At 38.9% G+C, this 21,295-nt stretch overlaps 1 protein-coding gene across 2 annotated transcripts in view; it reads right to left on the minus strand.

Annotated features, from left to right (window-relative positions):
- Nucleotides 1–1,227: 1,227 nt before the first annotated feature.
- Nucleotides 1,228–21,295, minus strand: part of zfand4 (zinc finger, AN1-type domain 4) — a 50,974-nt gene continuing 30,906 nt past the window's right edge. Inside the window, exons 5-10 of one of the 2 annotated variants that reach the window (XM_072282468.1) lie at nt 19,600–19,684; nt 18,923–19,070; nt 12,428–13,621; nt 7,622–7,676; nt 6,301–6,427; nt 1,228–2,689 (exon numbers count right to left, since the gene is read on the minus strand). In XM_072282468.1, the coding sequence (XP_072138569.1) occupies nt 2,554–2,689; nt 6,301–6,427; nt 7,622–7,676; nt 12,428–13,621; nt 18,923–19,070; nt 19,600–19,684 (1,745 nt within the window). In that variant the 3' untranslated portion in view covers nt 1,228–2,553. Of the gene's footprint in view, nt 2,690–6,300; nt 6,428–7,621; nt 7,677–12,427; nt 13,622–18,922; nt 19,071–19,497; nt 19,685–21,295 lie in introns of both variants that reach the window. The other variant, XM_072282467.1, reaches the window with a different exon arrangement.

Below are 21,295 nucleotides of genomic sequence, written 5' to 3' on the forward strand. Positions count from 1 at the left end.
CAGCCAAACCCCAGGTCAATAGCTCTCAGGCCTGTACCCAGCCTTTCCACTTCAGCCTGGTGCTTAAATTGGTCATATCTTGGGTCTTCCCAAGCTGCGCTGCCTCAATTTTGCCTTGGTTCTGCCACATCGAATCGCCTCCGTCCGCTCCAGCAATGGCCAAACATTGACTCATTCTCCACTCATGGATCTGCACTCCATTGTCGCGATTCCACTCGCAACCACCACACCACAACTGGCCTACAGCTTCCAGACTTCAGTTTGCGCCGTAAGAATGCCGGGTCATATTCCCAAAGGGAAGTTCCAGGCTATTGATGACAATGATTGTATCTGAGAAAAAATGTGATTAAAATAGTAATTTATAGCTTTGCTTACTACCAGCAAATTGTTGCTGTGCTTCACCAGCGCCATCTTAAATCCACCCTTCCCATTCTATTAACCTAGTTTAATGGAACAGCTGTTGTATAGGCTGGGTAACAGGAAGCCCTTGGAAAATGTTGCAATAGAAGCATTTGCGTTAATATCTCAGCTCAGCATCTGCTCTTGTCCTTTTGGAATGTTTCTCCATGTTAGTAACCAGCATTGGTATGCTTGCTGTGTTCTGTGGCTAACCATAAGAATGCATCCACCCAAAATAAAGCATCAAGCCTAATAGAATCGAAGGCCAGGTAGAAACTGATGACAAGTACAGTGAAAATAATCCATAAGGAAGCTGAACGACTGTCAGGAAACTTGTCTGCTGCCAAGCTGACTCAGAGACATTGGTTGGAGATGGTTCTCTTCAAAGCTCATTGATAGTTGGCAGTTTCTTGGAGATGACTGATCTCAAGCAACAGCCAGTATCTTAAATCCACTTTCAAAATAATGGCTGCAACTGTTTGTGACCAAGTGATACATACAAAATCAGATTTCCATGTTTCCTACCCACATGCCAATCAACTGGTGGGTATCTGAGGATCACCAAAATAGTTTTTAAACCATAGATTCTGCCTTACCAACTACAGAAAGTTAAATCAAAGAGACAAGATTTATAACATAGATGATGTGAATCACAGAATGCCTCAGTCATCACCAGATCTAGTGGCTCACAGGATCAGTGGGCAAGAAAGAAAGAGCGGGGGAGAAAAGAAAAGTAAACAGGTAATTGCTGGATTAGGTGTTGTAGGGGAGAAAGAAACACATTGTGGCTACAGAATGATCAAGTTATGCATTGTTATAAAACCATTTAAATGGTGCAATTAAACACAAAACATCCCTGTTTAATGCAAATATTGTTTCATGCTATGAATATAATGCTCAGGATAACATTAAAATTGATAAAAAGGCACTACAAATACAACTTACAAAATTTTACACATTGTGTTGAAATAATATTGTTATCACAGCAATTTTAAATTACACCATGATCTAAAGGCCAAACTTAAAGAATAATAGGTCACACATTAACTGCCTCCTTCTTGAACCAGTTATGGATTTCATTATGAGAGGGCAAAGACTACAAATCTCTGGTGATTACCTCTCGCCTGCAGTGTTCAATTATAAATAGGGTGGACTGATCAAGCAATTAAATAGAGTACAAGATACCATTACAGTACAAATGCCAAAATACCAATGTTTTAATATAAATTAGTTTAATATTGGCTAGATGCTTTCTGCACATTAGAAAAATTATAGGTGCAAATTATTCAATTTTTATTCAAATCTTGTTAACAGCACTAACTTTTATTTGCAAAAAAAAAATGTGTAGTCTTGTATTTAAAAAACTGAGATTACAAAAAAGATTCACTTTGCCAAAATGTGAGATATGTAACAGAAGCAAAGAATTAGGCAGAGGATAATTTCTGAGGACCAGTCATAAAGACAGAAGAACAAATTTTAAAATTACCTCAGAACATGTTTCCAGTAAGGTGATCAATAATCTTTATACAGTGCATAAAACTTGAATTTTTTAAACAACTGAAGAGATATTGCACAACCAACCCAGTATGGGAGCCAAGTACAGTTGTCACTGAATCCAGCTATCAATGGTGTCAACATCTGTAGAAGCAGCAGAGGCGCAAATTTTTCAGCATGAAATAAATATACCTTTAACAAGAACTTGCAATGTTAAAATAGACACGTACTTAAAATGTTATGTTACAAAGATCTAATGCACATGCCATCTTTTTCAAAAAAAAGTCCTCCCTTGGGATTTATTTCAGTCAAACAGTAGTGACAGGATTTTAATAAAGTGCATTCTTGCAAGATTTGCTAGTGAAGCATTATCTGCACCAAATACAAAATTAACAAAAACATCTGCATTCATTTGAAACCGAACCCACCGCGCAAATCTTCGGGAAATTTCATTTCTTTTTCCACACTGACAATTTACTAAAAGAATTATGCAAACTAAAAACCCACAATAGTGTTCACATAATACATAAATACCAAGCATCAATTATGTGCTTCTGATTGGCAATTTTGTCTTTCCAAGACCAATGTCAAAATTACGCAAAATGGTTAAATATTTAGTTCTTTCTGCACAGTCTGACAGGTTACACAAAATTACGTGGATCAGATTTTTGGAAGCTTTGGTGCACTGATGACAGGGTTGGTCTCTTGCAAATATTTTCTTCCCACCGTCTTGTAGTCATATGTACATTCATGAGTCTCAGCATAGCGATGAGTTGCGCAAAAATTGTTTCCACATCTACAATTTGAGGAACACAATTTAGTGCTCAAGCAATCTGTATTCATTTTAATCTTGAAGTACACATTTATGAATATTTGATTGCTTTACTTGAAAAACTATTAGGAAGATTCCACAAGTGATATACAAAATACACACTACTGTTAATACTGTACTAAAGCTTCAAATAGACCATATCTTTTTCAACTCATTCAATGTGAAACAGAGTCTTAAGACACAAGGGAACTGAGTACAGTCGGCCCTCCTTATCCGCAAGGGATTGGTTCTGGGACCCCTCGTGGATACCAAAAAACGCGGATGCTCAAGTCCCTTATTCAACCTGTCCAAATGCGGTGGACCTGAGGACCCAGCGGAACCCCGGATCTTATTTAACCTGTTTCACTGTGGTGGACATTAGGACCCGGTGGCAGAGCTCTGAATCCGCAGTGTTTCTGTTCATGAAAATAATCACAATCACTATTTAAAATAAAGTGGAAATAATAAAGCGATCAGAAAGAGGTGAAACACCATCAGTCATTGGAAAAGTGTTAGGCTACAGTCGGTCAATGATTGGAACAATTTTAAAGTGAGAAAGGCCCTACCCCAATGAAAGCTACAATTATTACTGAGCAACGCAGTGGTTTTATTATTGGGTTTTTGATCCTCCACATCAACCTGGCATGGATGGAGAGCGCGCTCGGGAATGGTCTGTCACTGGATTGAACTCGGGGATTTCTGTTCCCGAGCCCGGTGCTGAAACATACGTTTCTTAAGTGTTTTATATGCATAGAAAGGTAAAATATATACTATATACTAAGACAAACGTTTGACTAACTGACGCTAAATAATACCGGATGTACCTGTTCCGACTTACTTAGTAAGAGAACTTCCGTTTTTTTTTCAATCCCGATCCACGATAACCTACGCACATCCTCCCGTATACTTTAAGTCATCTCTAGATTATTTATAATACCTAATACAATGTAAATGCTATGTAAGATAGTTGTTATACTGCATTGCTTAGGGAATAATGACAAGAAAAAGAAGTTTGTACATGTTCGAACAACAAGTGCTGGAAGAGCACTTCCGGGTTTTCTCGATTCGCGGTTGGTTGAATTCGCCCATGCGGAACTTGCGGATAAGGAGGGCCGACTGTATAGTTTTGGAGGTAGGGCAGGAGTCAGTCAAGAGCAACGAGAACCATTTTCTTACTCCTTGTTTCAGGTTTTAAGTGATGCTATTAATAAAACAGCCAACAGAAGCTTTCAACCAATATTGGAGTGCTCTCAATATTTGCAATTATTTTCTCCAATACAAGGCCCGTTAAATATCATTAATAAATCAGAGCATTATTTGAAATATTACTAAAATGACACTGCAAATTCAGGGAGATGAAATGCCTTAGGAAAGGCATGAGTGTGGAGCAATACACTGCAATAAACCAGTTGACAGTGAGGAAGCCTATTATAGCTTGAGGCCAGATCTGCACCAGCTGAAAAAAAAATGGCAGATGGAATTTAATGCAGACAAGCACGAGGTGTAGCATTTTGGGAGGACCAACCAGGGTAGGTTTTGCACAGTGACTGGTAGGACACTATGGAGTGCGATAGGACAGAGGGATCTGGAAATACAGATCCATAATTTCTTGAAAGCGGTGTCACAGGTAGATAGGATCGTAAAAAAAAAGCTCTTGGCACATTAGCCTTCATAAATCAATGTATAGAGTACAGAAGTTGGGATATTATGTTGTAATTGTCTAAGATGTTGATGAGGCCTAATTTGGAGTATTATGTATAAAGATTTGATCACTTACCTACAGGAAACATGTAAATAAAATTGAAAGCATGCAGAAAAATTTACAAGGATTTTGCTGGGTTTTGAGGACCCAGGTTACAGGGAAGATTGAATAGGTTGTGACTTTATTCCCTAGAACATAGAAGATTGAGAGAAGATTTGGAAAAGGTGTACAAAGTTATAGATAGGTTAAATGCAGGCAGGCTTCACCCCCCCCCCACCCCACTGAGGTTGGGTGAGACTACAACTAGATGGGTTAAGGGTGAAAGGTGAAATGTTTAAGAGGAACTTTTTCACTCAGAAGGTGGTGGCAGTATGGAACAAGCTGCCAGTACAGGTGGTGAATGTGGGGTCGATTTCAACATTTGAGAAATTTGGATAGGTACATGGATGAGAGGGGTATGGAGGGCTATGGTACTGGTGCAGGTCAATGAGACCAGGCATATTAATACCTTCTTCCATTGGTATACAACGCCCTGTAGATTTAAATATCCAATCAATACTGAGGCTGGGAACAGCATAAAATCACTCTTTCATTTTGCAACTGCATACACACACTTCGGATTGGTAAGTCAAGTCAAATTTATTGTCATTTATTTATTTACATGTATCTAATGTATATAACCATGTAAACAAGACAACATATACAAGACAACATTTCTCCAAAACAACATGTAAAACACAGTAGTACACATACCACACAATAACTTATGAAGGCAAGGATAAAGTGTGGGAAAGGAAATAGCATTCTGCACAAGGTATCTCAAAACAAGTTTGTGCCCTCAAAGGGCACTCCAGCTGAACTGTGGTATTTGAGCTGAGACAGTTTACTACTGAAGATGCCTGAACTTCTTATTCTGTTCACAGCATCTATACCAGCTTGGCATTCTACAATACACAATGACCAGGATAGTTTAAGAGGAATTAGGAATGTGTGCAAAATACATAACCGAGTATTAATAAGGTATTACTTAATAAGGTATTTAGTTTATCCTAATAAGGTGTAATGAGCTGAAACAGCTATCTATCCCTAAATAAAGTTAAGTACTTAAAACTAACTAATGGACATTTTTTGAGGTGACAGTAAATGGCCAACGATTATTGCCTTTTGCTGCCCTAAGCAATTTCACATTATATCTGAAATAGAAGCATCATTTTTTCCCTCTCTCTTCACCATTCACGTCATGAAAGACAAAAATATCTACAAAACAAAGTTTTGACTGTAAACATTTCATGATATAATCTATTCAATAACATCAATCCCACTACATTCAAAGGATAATCACTGAAAACAGTACCCACATTGCAAGCACATCAACCAAAACCCCTATGTCCATTTAAAATTACAAGCAATAAACTGAAATACAATTAGGAACCTCATCTCTCCCAAGAATATTCTGCCCAACATTTTCAATGCTTTGAAATTACTGCCTGTAAAACCCCTAATTTGCATTGCATGAATTAAAATTTCAATATTTGGGAAATGAAACAGTGACTTGAATATTCATTGAATTTTTCCTTATTTAGATTTAAATGAATAATTTTGGTAGGTAAAAAAGAAAATTGTAAATTCTAAACTGTAAACTAAAGGTTTAAATGGTAAAGTTATGACACTTTCAAAGATACATATCTAGAATTTATATCTGGTCTTTCATTTTCAACTGGCCTGTTGTGGTCTTTATTTTAATGTGTTAACATGGGGATTCTTGATTCCAACTGCCCAAGACTGGAAAAGAACAAATGCCATATTTCCAGTTTAGGAAAGTGTACCACAACCAATTATGCACCTGAAAGACATGTCTACCTCAGCATTTCACCAGAACAAAAATAATACTAACCTGCACTCGTAGCTGGTCGCCAATCCAGTTTTCTTCCCACAAAGAAAGCAGTGCTTGGTAGTTTTCTTTTTTGTCTGGGTTGGAGCCTTTACCGGTGGAAAATGATGTGTAGGGGTGTCTGATGTACCTAATGACATTTCAAGAGACAAAAGAGGTAACATTGTTTACACTGAAATATTACTGAGAAATCAAATAAGGCACAAACTGTTCAGAGATGAATGACAAGAGAACAATACTACCAGTACTGATGAGAAACCATCGACAGTTAATTTCCCTCCTATATGCTGCATGACTCACTGAGTTCGCCCGGCAATTTGCATGTACGTGTCTGTTTTGAGTTATGTACCAGGGAGATGCTGAAAACAATTCCCCGTGAAATATTCAAGGTAGACAATGACTCTTCGAAAGTGACTTTTCTAAAAATCTTCCTTTCATTCTTAATGGTAGATTGTCACTCAATATAAAGCATTCTATACAAAAATAAAACAAATTCCATTTGCTCACTTCAAACTAACTGTAGGGTAAAATTTGAATTGATTTTTCTCAAATCACTACACTGGTTGTTTCTTAGGTGGAATAAATTCTATTCCAGTAATGCACATTTGTTTGCAGAGTTGAGACATTGACAACCCCAAATTATTTTAAGGGACCACTTAAGACAAATATGAAAACTCTGAACTTCTCAAAAGAGTCCTCACTGCTGCCGTTTGAAAAGTGTTACAACCATTTTATTATTTTAGACAACCACATTGTACACCCTTTTGTCTCCATCTTTTGAGATTTATTTAAATGGAGGCTTCTATCTTTTGTTCCTTCGAAATCTACATTCCACTTTGCTTTGGTAAGTGGTCACTGATATGATCAAAATGATCTATATATTATGTGAACAGTTATTATGGGAACATAGTCTTGTTGGAGGGGAATGGGTAGTAAGTAGTGTGGATACTGAAAACAGAATTCATTTTAACTTTCAACTGACCCATGTAAATCGACAACTATGATAGACAAGGCTGGAACTTCAGCCTCAAGAAAAATTAAATGTACAATTCACTCTTATTATTCTTTAACAAGTCAAATAAACAGTATATGGTTAAAAAGACCAGCATCCGTCAAATTGTAGCTTCCTTGACTTGCTACTGTACCAGCTGAATTAAAAGTGAACTAAAACATTAAAACAACTTTAAGAACAGGTAATGCTGGCGGTTAAGATTGACTACAGCTAAATGTTTAATAAAGAGAAAGATAAGGTCGGAGAAGAGATACAAAACTACACATTAAAAAATATCAAAATTGCATCATCTTATTAGGTGACTAGGCTTACCTATTCGCCTCCCCATTGTTGTTGGTCTGCCATTTGCACAAAGTCCAAGGGGAGACTGGAAGGAGAGAAAGTATTGTACCCTTTATACACCGGAAAATTAAACACCAGGGTCAGATGGTGTGAAGATACAATGATTTGCAATCACTTAAAAGTTAACTATTTCTTGTCCCTCTTAACATTGTTTTAGGGTAGAAGACATGCTATTATAACTTTAGAAAATTTTCGCAAGGACAAATAAGGTACAAAGGTAAATAAATAATTGGAAGTGTTCACAACAATAATATAATTCATTCAACATATGAAAGAGGATTCTGACCTTCACCCTAATGATATATCAATCCAGATTTTATTGGAATGAGCTACTTCTCAGCACTTATTTCCCCCTCACTTGTCAACTCTTAAAAAAGATTCTGATCAACAAATTAATGGAAGTGAGAGCAGATAACAGCTTGAGGTTAAGACCTTAGTTGATTACAAGGCTACAGTCTTTTCCCTTCATTAAAGTCTAGGAAAAGAAATAGAGCCGGGGTGGCAAGGAAATAAACTCAAATTACAAGTCAAAGTTAAATCCAAATAAAGGGAAATAAATAAAAATCAAGAGTGAAAATGATAGAAGGAAAGGATGTTTGTAAGTAACCATCCTCCAAAAGAGTATTTTCAGACAACTAGTAAATAGTTCTACAAGAGTTGGGGCTGTACTCAACCTTAGGAAATGAATCTGGGCAGGTGTCGATGGGACTACAAGCTTCAGGGTTGTTAAGAAAAGGGAAAAGGTTGGTCCACAAGTTAAGGCCCAAAACTGGAGGAAGGCTGATTTTAATGACATAACGGAAAGCTCATTGCAAGTAAACTGGCAACAAACGCTTGCTGGTAAAATTACATCTGACAGTTAGGTGTCTTTTTAAAAAGACTTCAGGGCCACTATGTTCTGGTAAAAATGAAAGGCAAAGATGGAAAGATTAGACAGCTTTATATGACAAAAGATACTGAAAGGCTTGATCAAGAAAAAGAGCAAAACAGATAGAAGCAAAAACAATCGGGCATGTGCCTCAGAGAAAATAGAGGTTATAGAAGAGAACTTAATTAAATATCCTTGACAGGAAAGATTACAGAGTATCCCACATACTCTTATAAATATATTCAGAGCAAGAGGGGAGCCTGGAAAAGAGTAGATGCCTTTGGGAACCAAAGGAGTACTTTGAGTGTAAAGCTTTGATGTGGGCGAAATGTAGCAAGTTCAGGGAGTGATATGCTGATATTCTGGTGCATGATAATATTGAGGATGTATTACATGTCCTGGAGCACACCAGGGTCAGTACATCCCTAGGGCCGAAGGAAATCAATCCCAGGTGCCATGAAAAGTGAGGAAATTGCTAAGTCTCTTACAGAGATTTTAGCCACAGGTGAGGAACCAGAGAATTGATAAGGTAGTTGCTTAATTAAGAAAGGCAGCAAGATTAAACCAGGTAATTATAAGCCAGCAAGCCTTACATCAGTGGTAGGGAAATTACTGGGAGAACATTCTGAGGAATACGATATGTGTACATTTGGAAAGGCAGGGGCTGATTAGCAATAGTCCTCATGCCTTTGGAGTGCAGGAAATCCAATCTCACTAATTTGATACAGATTTATTTTAAACTAAGAAAATTCTTGTCACCAATTCTTAATCAGGAATACTTTGCTATTACTTCACCACCACAATCAAAATTGTGGAAATGACTACTGAATATCTTTGCTTAGCAACTTAAAACATTGTATAGCTTAATCAGGACCCTTCTTCAGCATTTTCCATTCTGGAATAAAAAAATCAGTCAGTGTAATCTCTCCTTATAATGAAATATGCTCCAATTTAGGCAACATGCAGGTGAATCTGTCTGAGGTGCAATCACATCCTTCCTGTAGCGTGGCAACCAGATCTGCATACAATATTCCAAAGAAAGGCAAATTAAACCCAAATTGGCTCAGTTTTAACAAGTACAAGGTAATGATAATTAAAAAGGCAAAAGATGCTGAATGCTAAAATAGTGAAATATAAACTAAAATTGCTGAAATCCTGACAGCAACTTCAGCCTGACTGCTGAGCATTTCCAGTTGTCATTAAGGGGTATTGGTATTTGCACGACCACAAGACTGTCATCAGTGAAGTTCTACAGTGCTCAGTACTTAAAGCCATGTTACTTGTGATATATATTAATAACTTAGACTTAATTGAAGGGAGAAGAGACAATAAAAGAAGTTTGCTCGTAATGCAAAAATTGGAAATGACAATGAGGAAGAAAGCATTAGACTATGAGAAGAGAGCAATGATCTGGTTTGCTGGGCAGAAAAGTAGTAAACAGGATCCAGAGAAGAGTGAAGTATTGCTTTGGAGGTGCATCATAATAAAGGAACACACAATAACATAGCAGGATATTGAGAGACATGGAGAGAAATGCAACTCTGGAAAAAGGCAGGACTCTGCTCAGATGCAGCAGAGTAAGTCAACACTGGTTAAATGGCTGAAAAAGTACATGGAATAATTTCCTCTGCTAGTCCTAAATGTAAAGAGATGAGGGTACTGGAAATAACAGGAATTCTGCAGATGCTGGAAATTCAAGCAACACACATAAAAGTTGCTGGTGAACGCAGCAGGCCAGGCAGCATCTCTAGGAAGAGGTGCAGTCGACGTTTCAGGCCGAGACCCTTCGTCAGGACTAACTGAAGGAAGAGTGAGTAAGGGATTTGAAAGTTGGAGGGGGAGGGGGAGATCCAAAATGATAGGAGAAGACAGGAGGGGGAAGGATGGAGCCAAGAGCTGGACAGGTGATAGGCAAAAGGGATACCAGAGGATCATGGGACAGGAGGTCCGGGAAGAAAGACAGGGCGGGGGGGGGTGGGGGGAGAGAGACCCAGAGGATGGGCAAGGGGTATATTCAGAGGGACACAGGGAGAAAAAGGAGAGTGAGAGAAAGAATGTGTGTATAAAAATAAGTAACAGATGGGGTACGAGGGGGAGGTGGGGCATTAGCGGAAGCGAGAGAAGTCGATGTTCATGCCATCAGGTTGGAGGCTACCCAGACGGAATATAAGGTGTTGTTCCTCCAACCTGACTGTGGCTTCATCTTTACAGTAGAGGAGGCCGTGGATAGACATGTCAGAATGGGAATGGGATGTGGAATTAAAATGTGTGGCCACTGGGAGATCCTGCTTTCTCTGGCGGACAGAGCGTAGGTGTTTAGCAAAGCGGTCTCCCTGTCTGCGTCAGGTCTCGCCAACATATAAAAGGCCACATCGGGAGCACCGGACGCAGTATATCACCCCAGCCGGCTCACAGGTGAAGTGTGGCCTCACCTGGAAGGACTGTTTGGGGCCCTGAATGGTGGTAAGGGAGGAAGTGTAAGGGCATGTGTAGCACTTGTTCCGCTTACACGGATAAGTGCCAGGAGGGAGATCAGTGGGAAAGGATGGGGGGGGAACGAATGGACAAGGGAGTCGCGTAGGGAGCGATCCCTGCGGAATGCAGGGGCGGGGGGGAGGGAAAGATGTGCTTAGTGGTGGGATCCCGTTGGAGGTGGCGGAAGTTACGGAGAATAATACGTTGGACCCGGAGGCTGGTGGGGTGGTAGGCGAGGACCAGGGGAACCCTATTCCTAGTGGGGTGGCGGGAGGATGGAGTGAGAGCAGATGTACGTGAAATGCGGGAGATGCGTTTAAGAGCAGAGTTGATAGTGGAGGAAGGGAAGCCCCTTTCTTTAAAAAAGGAAGACATCTCCCTTGTCCTAGATTGAAAAGCCTCATCCTAAGAGCAGATGTGGCGGAGACGGAGGAATTGCGAGAAGGGGATGGCGTTTTTGCAAGAGACAGGGTGAGAAGAGGAATAGTCCAGATAGCTGTGAGAGTCAGTAGGCTTATAGTATACATCAGTGGATAAGCTGTCTCCAGAGACAGAGATAGAAAGATCTAGAAAGGGGAGGGGGGTGTCAGAAATGGACCAGGTAAACTTGAGGGCAGGGTGAAAGTTGGAGGCAAAGTTAATAAAGTCAATGAGCTCTGCATGCGTGCTTGAGCTGCATATAATACTGCTTAGGCCAGTTTGAATACTGCAATCTGTTCTGCTCAGCAAGATGCAGGAAAGACATGGTTACACTGTCTTGGAGAGGATTCAAGGAGACTACCAGAGTTGGAAATTTGTAGCTGTCAGGAAAAAAGGGATAAGCTGTGGCTGTTTCCTTTGGAATAGTGGGAAAACAGCACTAACATGTATAAAATTAGAGGGGTCTAAACAGAATTAAAGAGTTTAAAACTATTTCTCCATAAAATGGTCAAAAATAAGGGGGAAATATTTAAAGAAATTGGTAGAATAAACACTGCAGTGAAAAGGTTCATTAAAGCAAAGTTGAATTACAAAAATGATACTTACTAGACAAAACTTGGTACATATTATCCTAACCACCTGGAGAAGACACAACATGCATCTTATACTATCAATAAGTGTATACTGATGATGTCAGATAACAGCAAAGTCAGGGATATCATGCAGTGCACTTCTTAAGATCCCTTGGTAGACCATGCAAACTCACCTGATTAAATTCACCAAAAAATATCATAGAAATCCATTTTTATAGATGGACACAGGTAGACTTTGGTACTGCAGGAGCAGCACAGAATAACTAGAATCTTTTTGCCAAATTGCCGTTGTGTTTGTGTTACCATTGTACAGGAATTTGGAAGTACAAACTTACGTCAACCTGTGTGCATTTTTTTTACTGCAGTAAAATAGCCACATTCACTTAAACTAATTTTAAAATTAAAGTGAAATTCACTTACAACAAATGCATTTGAAACACGATCTGGTGATGCAATGCCTCCAAAAATCTCTTCCTGAAAATTCTGAATGCTAGCTGGTAGTGCAATACCAGACAGCCACTGTCTGCCTGCCCCACAATTACTCTGCATACTCTCCCTGGATGTGCTTCGAGCCAGCGAAGCAAATGTGCCAAGATTTTTTGTAGAGTCCAAAGGCTCCATCATTGCTTTGTTTACCATCTCGGTCATCTCAGTTTGAGAAATGTTATCAGTTTTCTTTCCAGGAGAATCTAGTTTAAGTCCTCGAAACCTGTTTCCCTTTGACAGGGAAACACTAGGAAAACTATCACTATCCCGAAACAAGTGTAGCAGCTGTTGTGAAACAGGAGACGTTAGGTTATTTATGTCAAAAGTCTTCTGGGGTCTTTGAGATGCAAGAGTAATTAAGGAATTATGAGTGACTGCTGCAGGGTATCTGGTGGATGGCATTACTTTATCTTTTGGAAGTAACTCAGCAAAACTTGATTTCCCAGATTCCATTGGAACACATCCTAGTGGATTTGGAAAAATGGGTCTAATAATATTTGGTTCCATAACATCATTTTCTGGAGTCTTAGACTCTTCCTTGGCCTGTTCACTCAGGGAAGTTTTAAGTTCAATTTCATTCAGTAACTTGGCCTCTTCTGCACGATCAGCATCTATGGACAAGGCAAGGTCGTTTGCAGAATCCTCAGGTACTCTGCTTTCTTCTGAAAGGGTCACTTCATTATCTGTGGATTTTAGTCCTGAGCCAGCTGCTGTACAGTCCGTTACAAAATCTGTACAAATTGTTGGAGCATCCCTATAGTCCTGAGGAGCAAGTGAAGGAAGCATCTGCTGCCGTGGGGTTTTCAATTCTTCCTGCAGAATTCTGCCTGGTGATGGAATAGCACTCTGAAGCAAAGGAGTCAGGTCGGCAATTTCATCATCCTTTAACAGGAAACCGCTGGAAGATGATGGGGCCAAGCTGATACCAGAAGCAAAATTGGGACTCAACACATTTTGGTAGGAAAAAGCTGGATGCTGATCAACAGGAGGTAGATACAGTGTATGATTGAGGGGCAGCGTGTTGTGAGGGAGAACACGGAAAAGGCGATGACGAGCTGCAGTAATCGAACTACTCGTTGGTCTGGGTGCTGTGGGAGGCCTTGGCTTCACCTTGGCAATTTTCTTGGGCTTTTGCAAAAAAAAACACAGAAAATGAAGTTAAAAAAAATCAGTGAAGAAAATATTTTCCTCAAGTATTAATTAGGACACAACTGAAATTTTTATATAACTATAATGCTTGTTTACAACATATTTAAAATTATGTTCTTGATTCACTTACTAACACAGACCAATGTTGACATCAGTGAAAAAACAGAAGATCTGCCTGCCATTATAACAACAACATTGAATAACACTTTGAAGGCAGTGTTTTTCAGTTTGCAAAAAGGAACAACTCTGTCAGTTAAACTTATAGGAAACTTGAAGATTTTAAACAATTTCAAAATATATTTACTTAAGCAAATAAACAAAACAGGAATAGATTGAAATTGTAGATAGTGCACACAAAGCAAAACAAGCTCATGACTCACTTTTTTGTAAATTTCAGGTGATTACCCACAGGATTTTAAAAATTGTACTTGTAGCCTTTTCCTCAGCTTGTACTACTTCCACTGTTTAAGATTTCTACTCTATGAATATTTCCATTAGCCAAACTACACATTCCTTGTTATTTTAATTTACTTTTATCTTATCAACAGCAAGGAGCACTAACAAAACAACTCCATTTAAATTGACTATCAATTAGCAATTGATGTAACTTGAGGTGGTTTTGTCTTGGTTACCATTCCTGAAGGAAACCTCACTGCCTTCAGTAATTAAGTCAAAGAGTGCAGGTTAGGGGCATCCAAAACATTAGGGAGGGCTCCATTTGATCTAGAAAGTTACAAATCAGAGAAAGCAAGGCTCATGAGAGAGAGGACTGACATGTGACATAAAAGGTTAATTCCAGATAGGATCCTAGTCCTGGGCATTTTTACAGCATAGGACAGGAGGTTATTGTCCCAGAAGGCTGCAGCAAATTGCACTAGTGGCTTAGCCAAAGAGATTAATAGGGAGGTAGCGAAAAACTTTAAGATGGGGTAGGATTCACAAGAAATGGAGGGGAAATCCATTGTATAAACAAAGCAGAAAAAGAGACCACAGTACAAACTGAACCAAGGGCATAAAGGAGCAGGAAAATAAAACTCCCAAATATAAATATATAAGATGAGTAAAATTAAAGTGAAAAGAACTATTAATAAAAATGAGTTAAATTGACTGTAAATTCATGCCCACATTTCAGTCACTAGCTTTGAACGTAGAATGTATTGTGCAATGAATTCTGCCTCCTAAAACTGAAGCGAGAGATGACAGCCTGTGTAGCATATTTAATGCTACCAACCAGGTATGAACTTTAAGTTTTAAATGCCTGCAATAATCAGGGGAATTTGAATGCACAGCAAGGAAACAGAAACTGTAGATTAAAAACACAAAAGATTCAGCAGATGCTGGGAATCCAGAGTAACACACCTACAAAATGTTGGAGGAACTCAGCAGGTCAACCAGCATCTATGGAAATTAATAAACAGGCAATGTTTCAGGCTGAGCCCTTCATCACGACTAAAAGGAAGGGAAGAAGCCAGAAAGAGGTGGGGAGGGGGAGGGGTACAGCCTAGAAGGTGATAGGTAAAGCCAGATAGATGGGGGAGGAAGATGAAGTGAGAAACTGAGAGATAAGTGGAAAAGATAAAGGACTTAGAAGAAGGAATCTGATAACAGATGAGAGTGGACATTGGGAAAAAGGGAAGGAGGAAGGGCACCAGAAGAGGTGACAGACAAGTAAAAGGAGAGGAAAATCACCGGAAATTAGAGAAATCGATATTCATGGTCACAAAAAAATCAGGAGGAAATAAACATTATTACAACATAAGAGTTTGACTTTCCATAAAGTGATCTTTATATTTTTCCATACCAAAATGCAACATTTCATATGTTAAATTTGCCAATTGTTCCACCCTTTTGCAAGATTATTACTGTTTTGTAATTTGTTACAATATTGAATGTGCCCAATGTAATGTCATCCATAAATATAAAAATATTGCTAAATTGAAATTGTGAGCATCCATTACCCCATTTTCTGCCATTGATAACAGCCACCCTTCACCCCACTATTCATCTTTCTGTAACTCATTTTCTACCCTAACCAATAGCATCTCATTTGCCTTCTCCGAGTAGAATAGAAATACACGGTCAACAGGATCTGGCAGTGTTCAGAAGGAGGATATTAAATTGGCACAAAGAAGCAAAGAGAGTTGTCAGAATAGAAATCCTTGTTAATCAGTCTCAATCTTGGGAAGTCAACAAAGGGGGGATTTTGGCAATATAGTGGATCTGTATGTATAAAAGCAGGCCATTTGGTTTGTCATGTCCCTTGTTACTTCCTGTTCCTTTTCTGCAGACATGTGAATTACTTTCCCTCAAGTATTCATCTAATGTTCTTTAGATAACCTGATTAATTTCCAACAATCTGGAAGTACTTGATGTAGGTAGGCAGTGTTTTAAAATGTTAAAATACCAACTAAAAGCATTTATTTAAAAAAAGTGAAATGACAATTCTTTATTGAAGGGCACGCAGCTTGTGTACAAGATCATTATTTTTGTGAATACAGGTAGTTCTGCATAACACCAATTAAATATAACACTGTTGAGGAATGAGTAAACGTTACTTGCATTATATAGGCTGCAATGTCATAGCACAATCACAATCAGGAAAACCTATTTAAATCTGTACTTTGAGGACAATAACAGCCTGTTCTGTTAAACGCAACTTTCTATAATGAGGTGCTTCTTAGAAATGTGGGTATTGTGTTATAGCAGAGCTACCTACACCTCAAGTTTTACATTCACTAAAAATAGCTGAATAATATTATTCTCAATTTATGGACAGACTGATCACTGAAGGTAATTACGGCACTTTTAAGGCATTTGTAGATGACACAAAGTTGGGAAGAATATTCAATAATTTTATGAAGGAGTTATACAAATACTATAAGAGTTATCCTTGGTATTTTCCAAAATCCAGCATCATTATTATTTTAACACTGATGATTAATTTTTCATTTTATGAACTGGTCCCTCAAGTTTTTTTTAAGCTACAAATATTGAAATGTTGATGTGAAAGGTTAGACTGGTTTACTTGCCAAACCAAGGTATTCAAATCCAATACCCTTCTGAGATGGATATTTACTTTCCATAAGGGCTTTTCTAATCTATTGCAGTTCAAAACATGACGACTCAAATGGGAAACAATATTTTTCTCACCCTTCTCCTGAAGATGATGTCATCTACAGAAAACTGAACTTCACTGCTGGGTTAAGTAGCCTTGTTTAGAGCAGTAGTCGTTTCTAATGTCCCCCAAACTGAGTAGGAGAAAGTGTGATCCTATCTTTGAAGATTGTATAAAAACCCAGCTGAAGGAGCAATTTGCATATCTATCAAGGGCAAACCGAAGCTTGATTTATAAAAAGTATATTCCGACCTCCAGCTACTGCTTAGACATCTTGACAATGATCAATTGTAATGCTGCTACTTCAGACATGACACTTACAGGACAATTTAATAACAAATCAAGGGCTGCAATTTGCCTAGCACAACAGGTCTATAGCAGATGCAATCTCACTAGCTCTCCACTCCGTTTTGGAGCTTCTGACAATACATGCGTTAGGTTTATCAATTACAGCATTCAAAACCATCATCCCCTCAATACTAATCAACAAGCTTCAAAACCTGGGCCTCCATTGCTCCCTCTGCAATTGTATTGTTGACTTCCTCATCAGGAGGCCACAGTCAATGAGGATCTTCTTCACTGACAGTTAATAAAAGTACAGCTCAAGGATGCATGCTTCACTCACTGGTCTACTCTCTCCACAATTATGACTGTGTAGCTAGGCACAATGCCTTCTATAAATGTGCCAATGATATCACTGTTAAGGTGGTGTACAGGAGTGAGATAGGTTGAGTGGTGTCGCAAACGACAACCGTGCACTCAATATTAGCAAAATCAAGGAATTGTAGACTTCAGGAGAAGGAAGTCAGGAGAACATACATCGGACATCATTGAAGGGTCAGCTGTGGAAGGGGGTGAGCAACTTCAAGTTCCTGGGCATCAGCATCTCAGAAGATCTACCCTGGGTCCAATCCACTGAGGCAATCATGAAGAAGGTATGCCAGCGGCTACACTTCATTAGGAACTTGAGGAGATTTGGCAAGTCACCAAAGATTAGCAAATTTCTACAGATGTATCATGGAGAGATTTCTGACTGGTTGTATCACCACTGCATCCAATGCACAGTATCGAAAGAGACTGCAGAGGATTGTAAGCTCAACCAGGACCATGGCAACTTCCATCATTAAGGATGGTCACAATCTGGGACATGCCCTCTTCTCATTACTACCATCAGGGAGGAGGTACAGGAGCCTGAAAACCCACACTCAATGTTTTAGGAAGACCTGCTTTCACTCCAGCATCAGATTTCCGAAAGGTCCAAGAACCCATGAACATTACTTCACTATTCCTCTTTTATAATATAATAACCATGCCAGCCTGAAAAGGTCTCTAAATAACTATTGACAAATCACCTGTACTACCAAAGGAAAGAAAACGCTGGACCAATGTCACACCACCATCAAGAGTGCTTACTGTGCTATTCCATGCGCACACTTCAGAAATCTGATCACCTGGTTGTACTTCTACTCCTTGAGTATTGGCAGAGACTGAAGACTGCAGTACCAGTAGGAAGGAGCAAGAAGGTATGGACAAGGGAAGCACAGGAGCGCTTACAGGGCTGTTTTGAATCGGTGGACTGGACCATATTCAGGGATTCATCTAAGAATCTGAATGAGTATGCTGTAGTTGTTACTGACTTCATTAAAACCTGTGTGGATGAGTGTGTGCCTATGAAAGCTTGCTGACATTTATGTTTTGTAACTTTTAGTAATTTTTATGCCTATACTGTGCTCTTGCCACTAAACAAATTTCACGACATACACTGGTGATATCAAACCTGATTCTGATTTAATACAACGAATATCCCATTTATTTCATTCATGTTTAGCAAATGAATCATTTCCTCATTCCCCTTGTGACTTAATTTCATTTTATAATTTAGTTTCCTCTGGATACAGATCTATCAAACCCTACAGGCCACATCCGTTCCCTCTTTTATTGATTTTCTCAATTTTATCCTCAATATTGCCTCTCAGTTGCTAATCTTGTAAATTTTATAGTTTATTGTCTTCACAACAGAATCAACCTGAAAGGGATCATTAAGATCAAATATGTTGAACAGTGACTCCTGGCAGTCTCAGTCTTGTTAATCAAGTAAAGGAAGCTGTAATGATAGAAATCTACTGTACAAGATCTAACCAGTAATTAGCTTTCCCTCTAGTTACCTTTTTACTGAGGTTCATGTTTTCCATCTTTGCCTTCAGAAGTTTCATTTTGTTCATAGTGATTGAATTTTCTAATATCTGCTGTCCAGACGGAGACTCCTCAGATTCATCTTCATCATCAGCGTACAAGTTGAACATTGAGCCTCCACTTGAATCAGAAAAAAATATTTAAATCTAATATTAAAACAAACAAACAAGTTTCTTCACATCAAAGATGGTGCAGAAACAGAGGCTATGTTCAAATCTCTCCAAGTGAAACTGAAGTAAATGTGGCCTGACTTTAGAAAATGAAAGATTAGTCACTAATACTCTTCACATATGTGTCTGACACCAAATTAGTAAAACAAAGGGTGGGGAAATAATGCCTTGTCAGAGTCATGCACATGCTACGATTTTATAAAAATTGATCATCTCCTCAAAAGAATTCCATTCGTAATTCCACTCCCACATGGAAAAGTCACAGCCAAGGTTTTCCAAATTTAATGTAAGCAATTCAAGAAATAATTGCTAAATATCGGTGTTGAATCTCCTTGAATCCAGTAATATAGTTTCACATTCTACTCATTTTCACACACCTCAGGGATTCGGAGAGTGGTGTTAAAGTGCCATCCCCACGATCTACAACTCGAAAGAAATTTAACTGGTCCCCTTCACGATATACTAGAAAGGTCACTTGCTTGTTAGAAGGAATCTTATCCCAGATGTCATCTCGACTGGTCTCCATGTACTCAGCCATATCTCTTGTCGGATCTTCCACTGGAACTGCAAAATATGGATAGAAATAAATGAAAATATTTTAACAAATTGCAGGGGATAAGAACAGCAAATTTCTTTCCTTAAAAAACACGGGTGGAACAGTTGGGTTCTTATAATATTCTGAAGGTTATAATTAGTGATGGCTGCTTTTTATGACTTGAATTTAAATTCTTTAGCTCCCATTACAAGAGTATGCGGCCAGATTAATAGTTCAGGGCCTTGGATGCCAGAACAGTAACTTAACCACTATGCTATTAGGGAAAGGTATAAAAAGAGGTAAATACTCATATGCCCATAAGCCATTATAACATGGACTAAGTATATCTCATAACATCATTCATTATCGGCAGAAAACAATGCACACAAATCACTTTGCATTTCACATGTTCATATTCCAGACCACACAGTCAATCTTCTAAATGCAAATTGATATTTGATGAGGCAGGTTTAACCAGTCAAGTGCCAATTATGTGACAAGATAATTGCATGACATTAAAGAGACAAAGGAGACTGCAGACGCTGGAACCTGGAGTAAAAATAAAACAAACAGATTGACTGTCTCAGCAAGTAGGGCAGCATCTGGGCAGGCAGAGGAATTGTTAATTTTTGTATCAAGTGCTTACATCTGGATTGAAAGTGGAGAGGGAAGATATCTGATTTAAAGAGGAGAGGAGCAGGGGCGAGATGGGGGCCAGCTGATGATAGGTGGACTGAGGAGGGACTACGGATGAAGGGCATCTGGTGAGGGGCAGGTAGAGGAGGGGACAGGTAGAATTGGGGGATAAAGGCAGGTGGGTGATAAGTGGAAGTACATGAGGAAAGATGGAGCCAGCAGCTGGGTGACAAATGAAAGGTATCAGTACTGGAATCTGATTAGATAATGGAAACCATTAAGGGAGAAATGAGACCCAGAAGGCTGAGGGGATACCGTGGGTGAAGTGTGCAGGTAATGCGTGGATAGAACCAGGAAGGGGAAGGATCCTAAAATGATGGGGAATGGAGGAAGGCAGTACAGGAAAGGGAACAAAAAGACTGAAACTGTAAAGTTCAATGCTTACACCACTGGACACTGTACACTACCCAGATGGAATGAGGTGTAGTTCTCCTTGTCTGTGTTGAGCCTCACCCTGGCAGCGAAGACTAAAGATGGACAGATTGGTGTGGGGATGGAAAGGTAAATGCAGCAACAATATGTATGTAGGAAAGAATGATACCAAGGAAAATTATTTTAAATTTAATTAATTGAAAGATGGCAAAACAGTGGAGCTCAGCAAGAGACATGCAAGAATAGTTCAAGTTTTGAAATGATAAATGAAGGAGCCCGACAAGGAAATTGCTGCAATGCAAGAAAAGCATAGGCTAGTGACATGATGTCAAGGAAACTTATGGTAAAAAATTTGCTTTAAAATCAATCAGATCACTGTGTCATTCTGCCACGCCATATGGACTTCACGAAATACAACAGTGATCTGTGCAAATGTACCTGTAGAGCCATTCAATGACATGCAATGAATACAATACAAAAACATTTTTTAAGTGACATTCTGCAAATTCAGAAGGCTGAATAAAATGCATTTGGGGTGCATAATGTACTGCATAAAACAATACAAGGTACTG

This window comes from Mobula birostris, chromosome 18 (assembly GCF_030028105.1).
Source record: "Mobula birostris isolate sMobBir1 chromosome 18, sMobBir1.hap1, whole genome shotgun sequence".
In the NCBI taxonomy this organism is placed as follows: Eukaryota; Metazoa; Chordata; class Chondrichthyes; order Myliobatiformes; family Myliobatidae; genus Mobula; species Mobula birostris.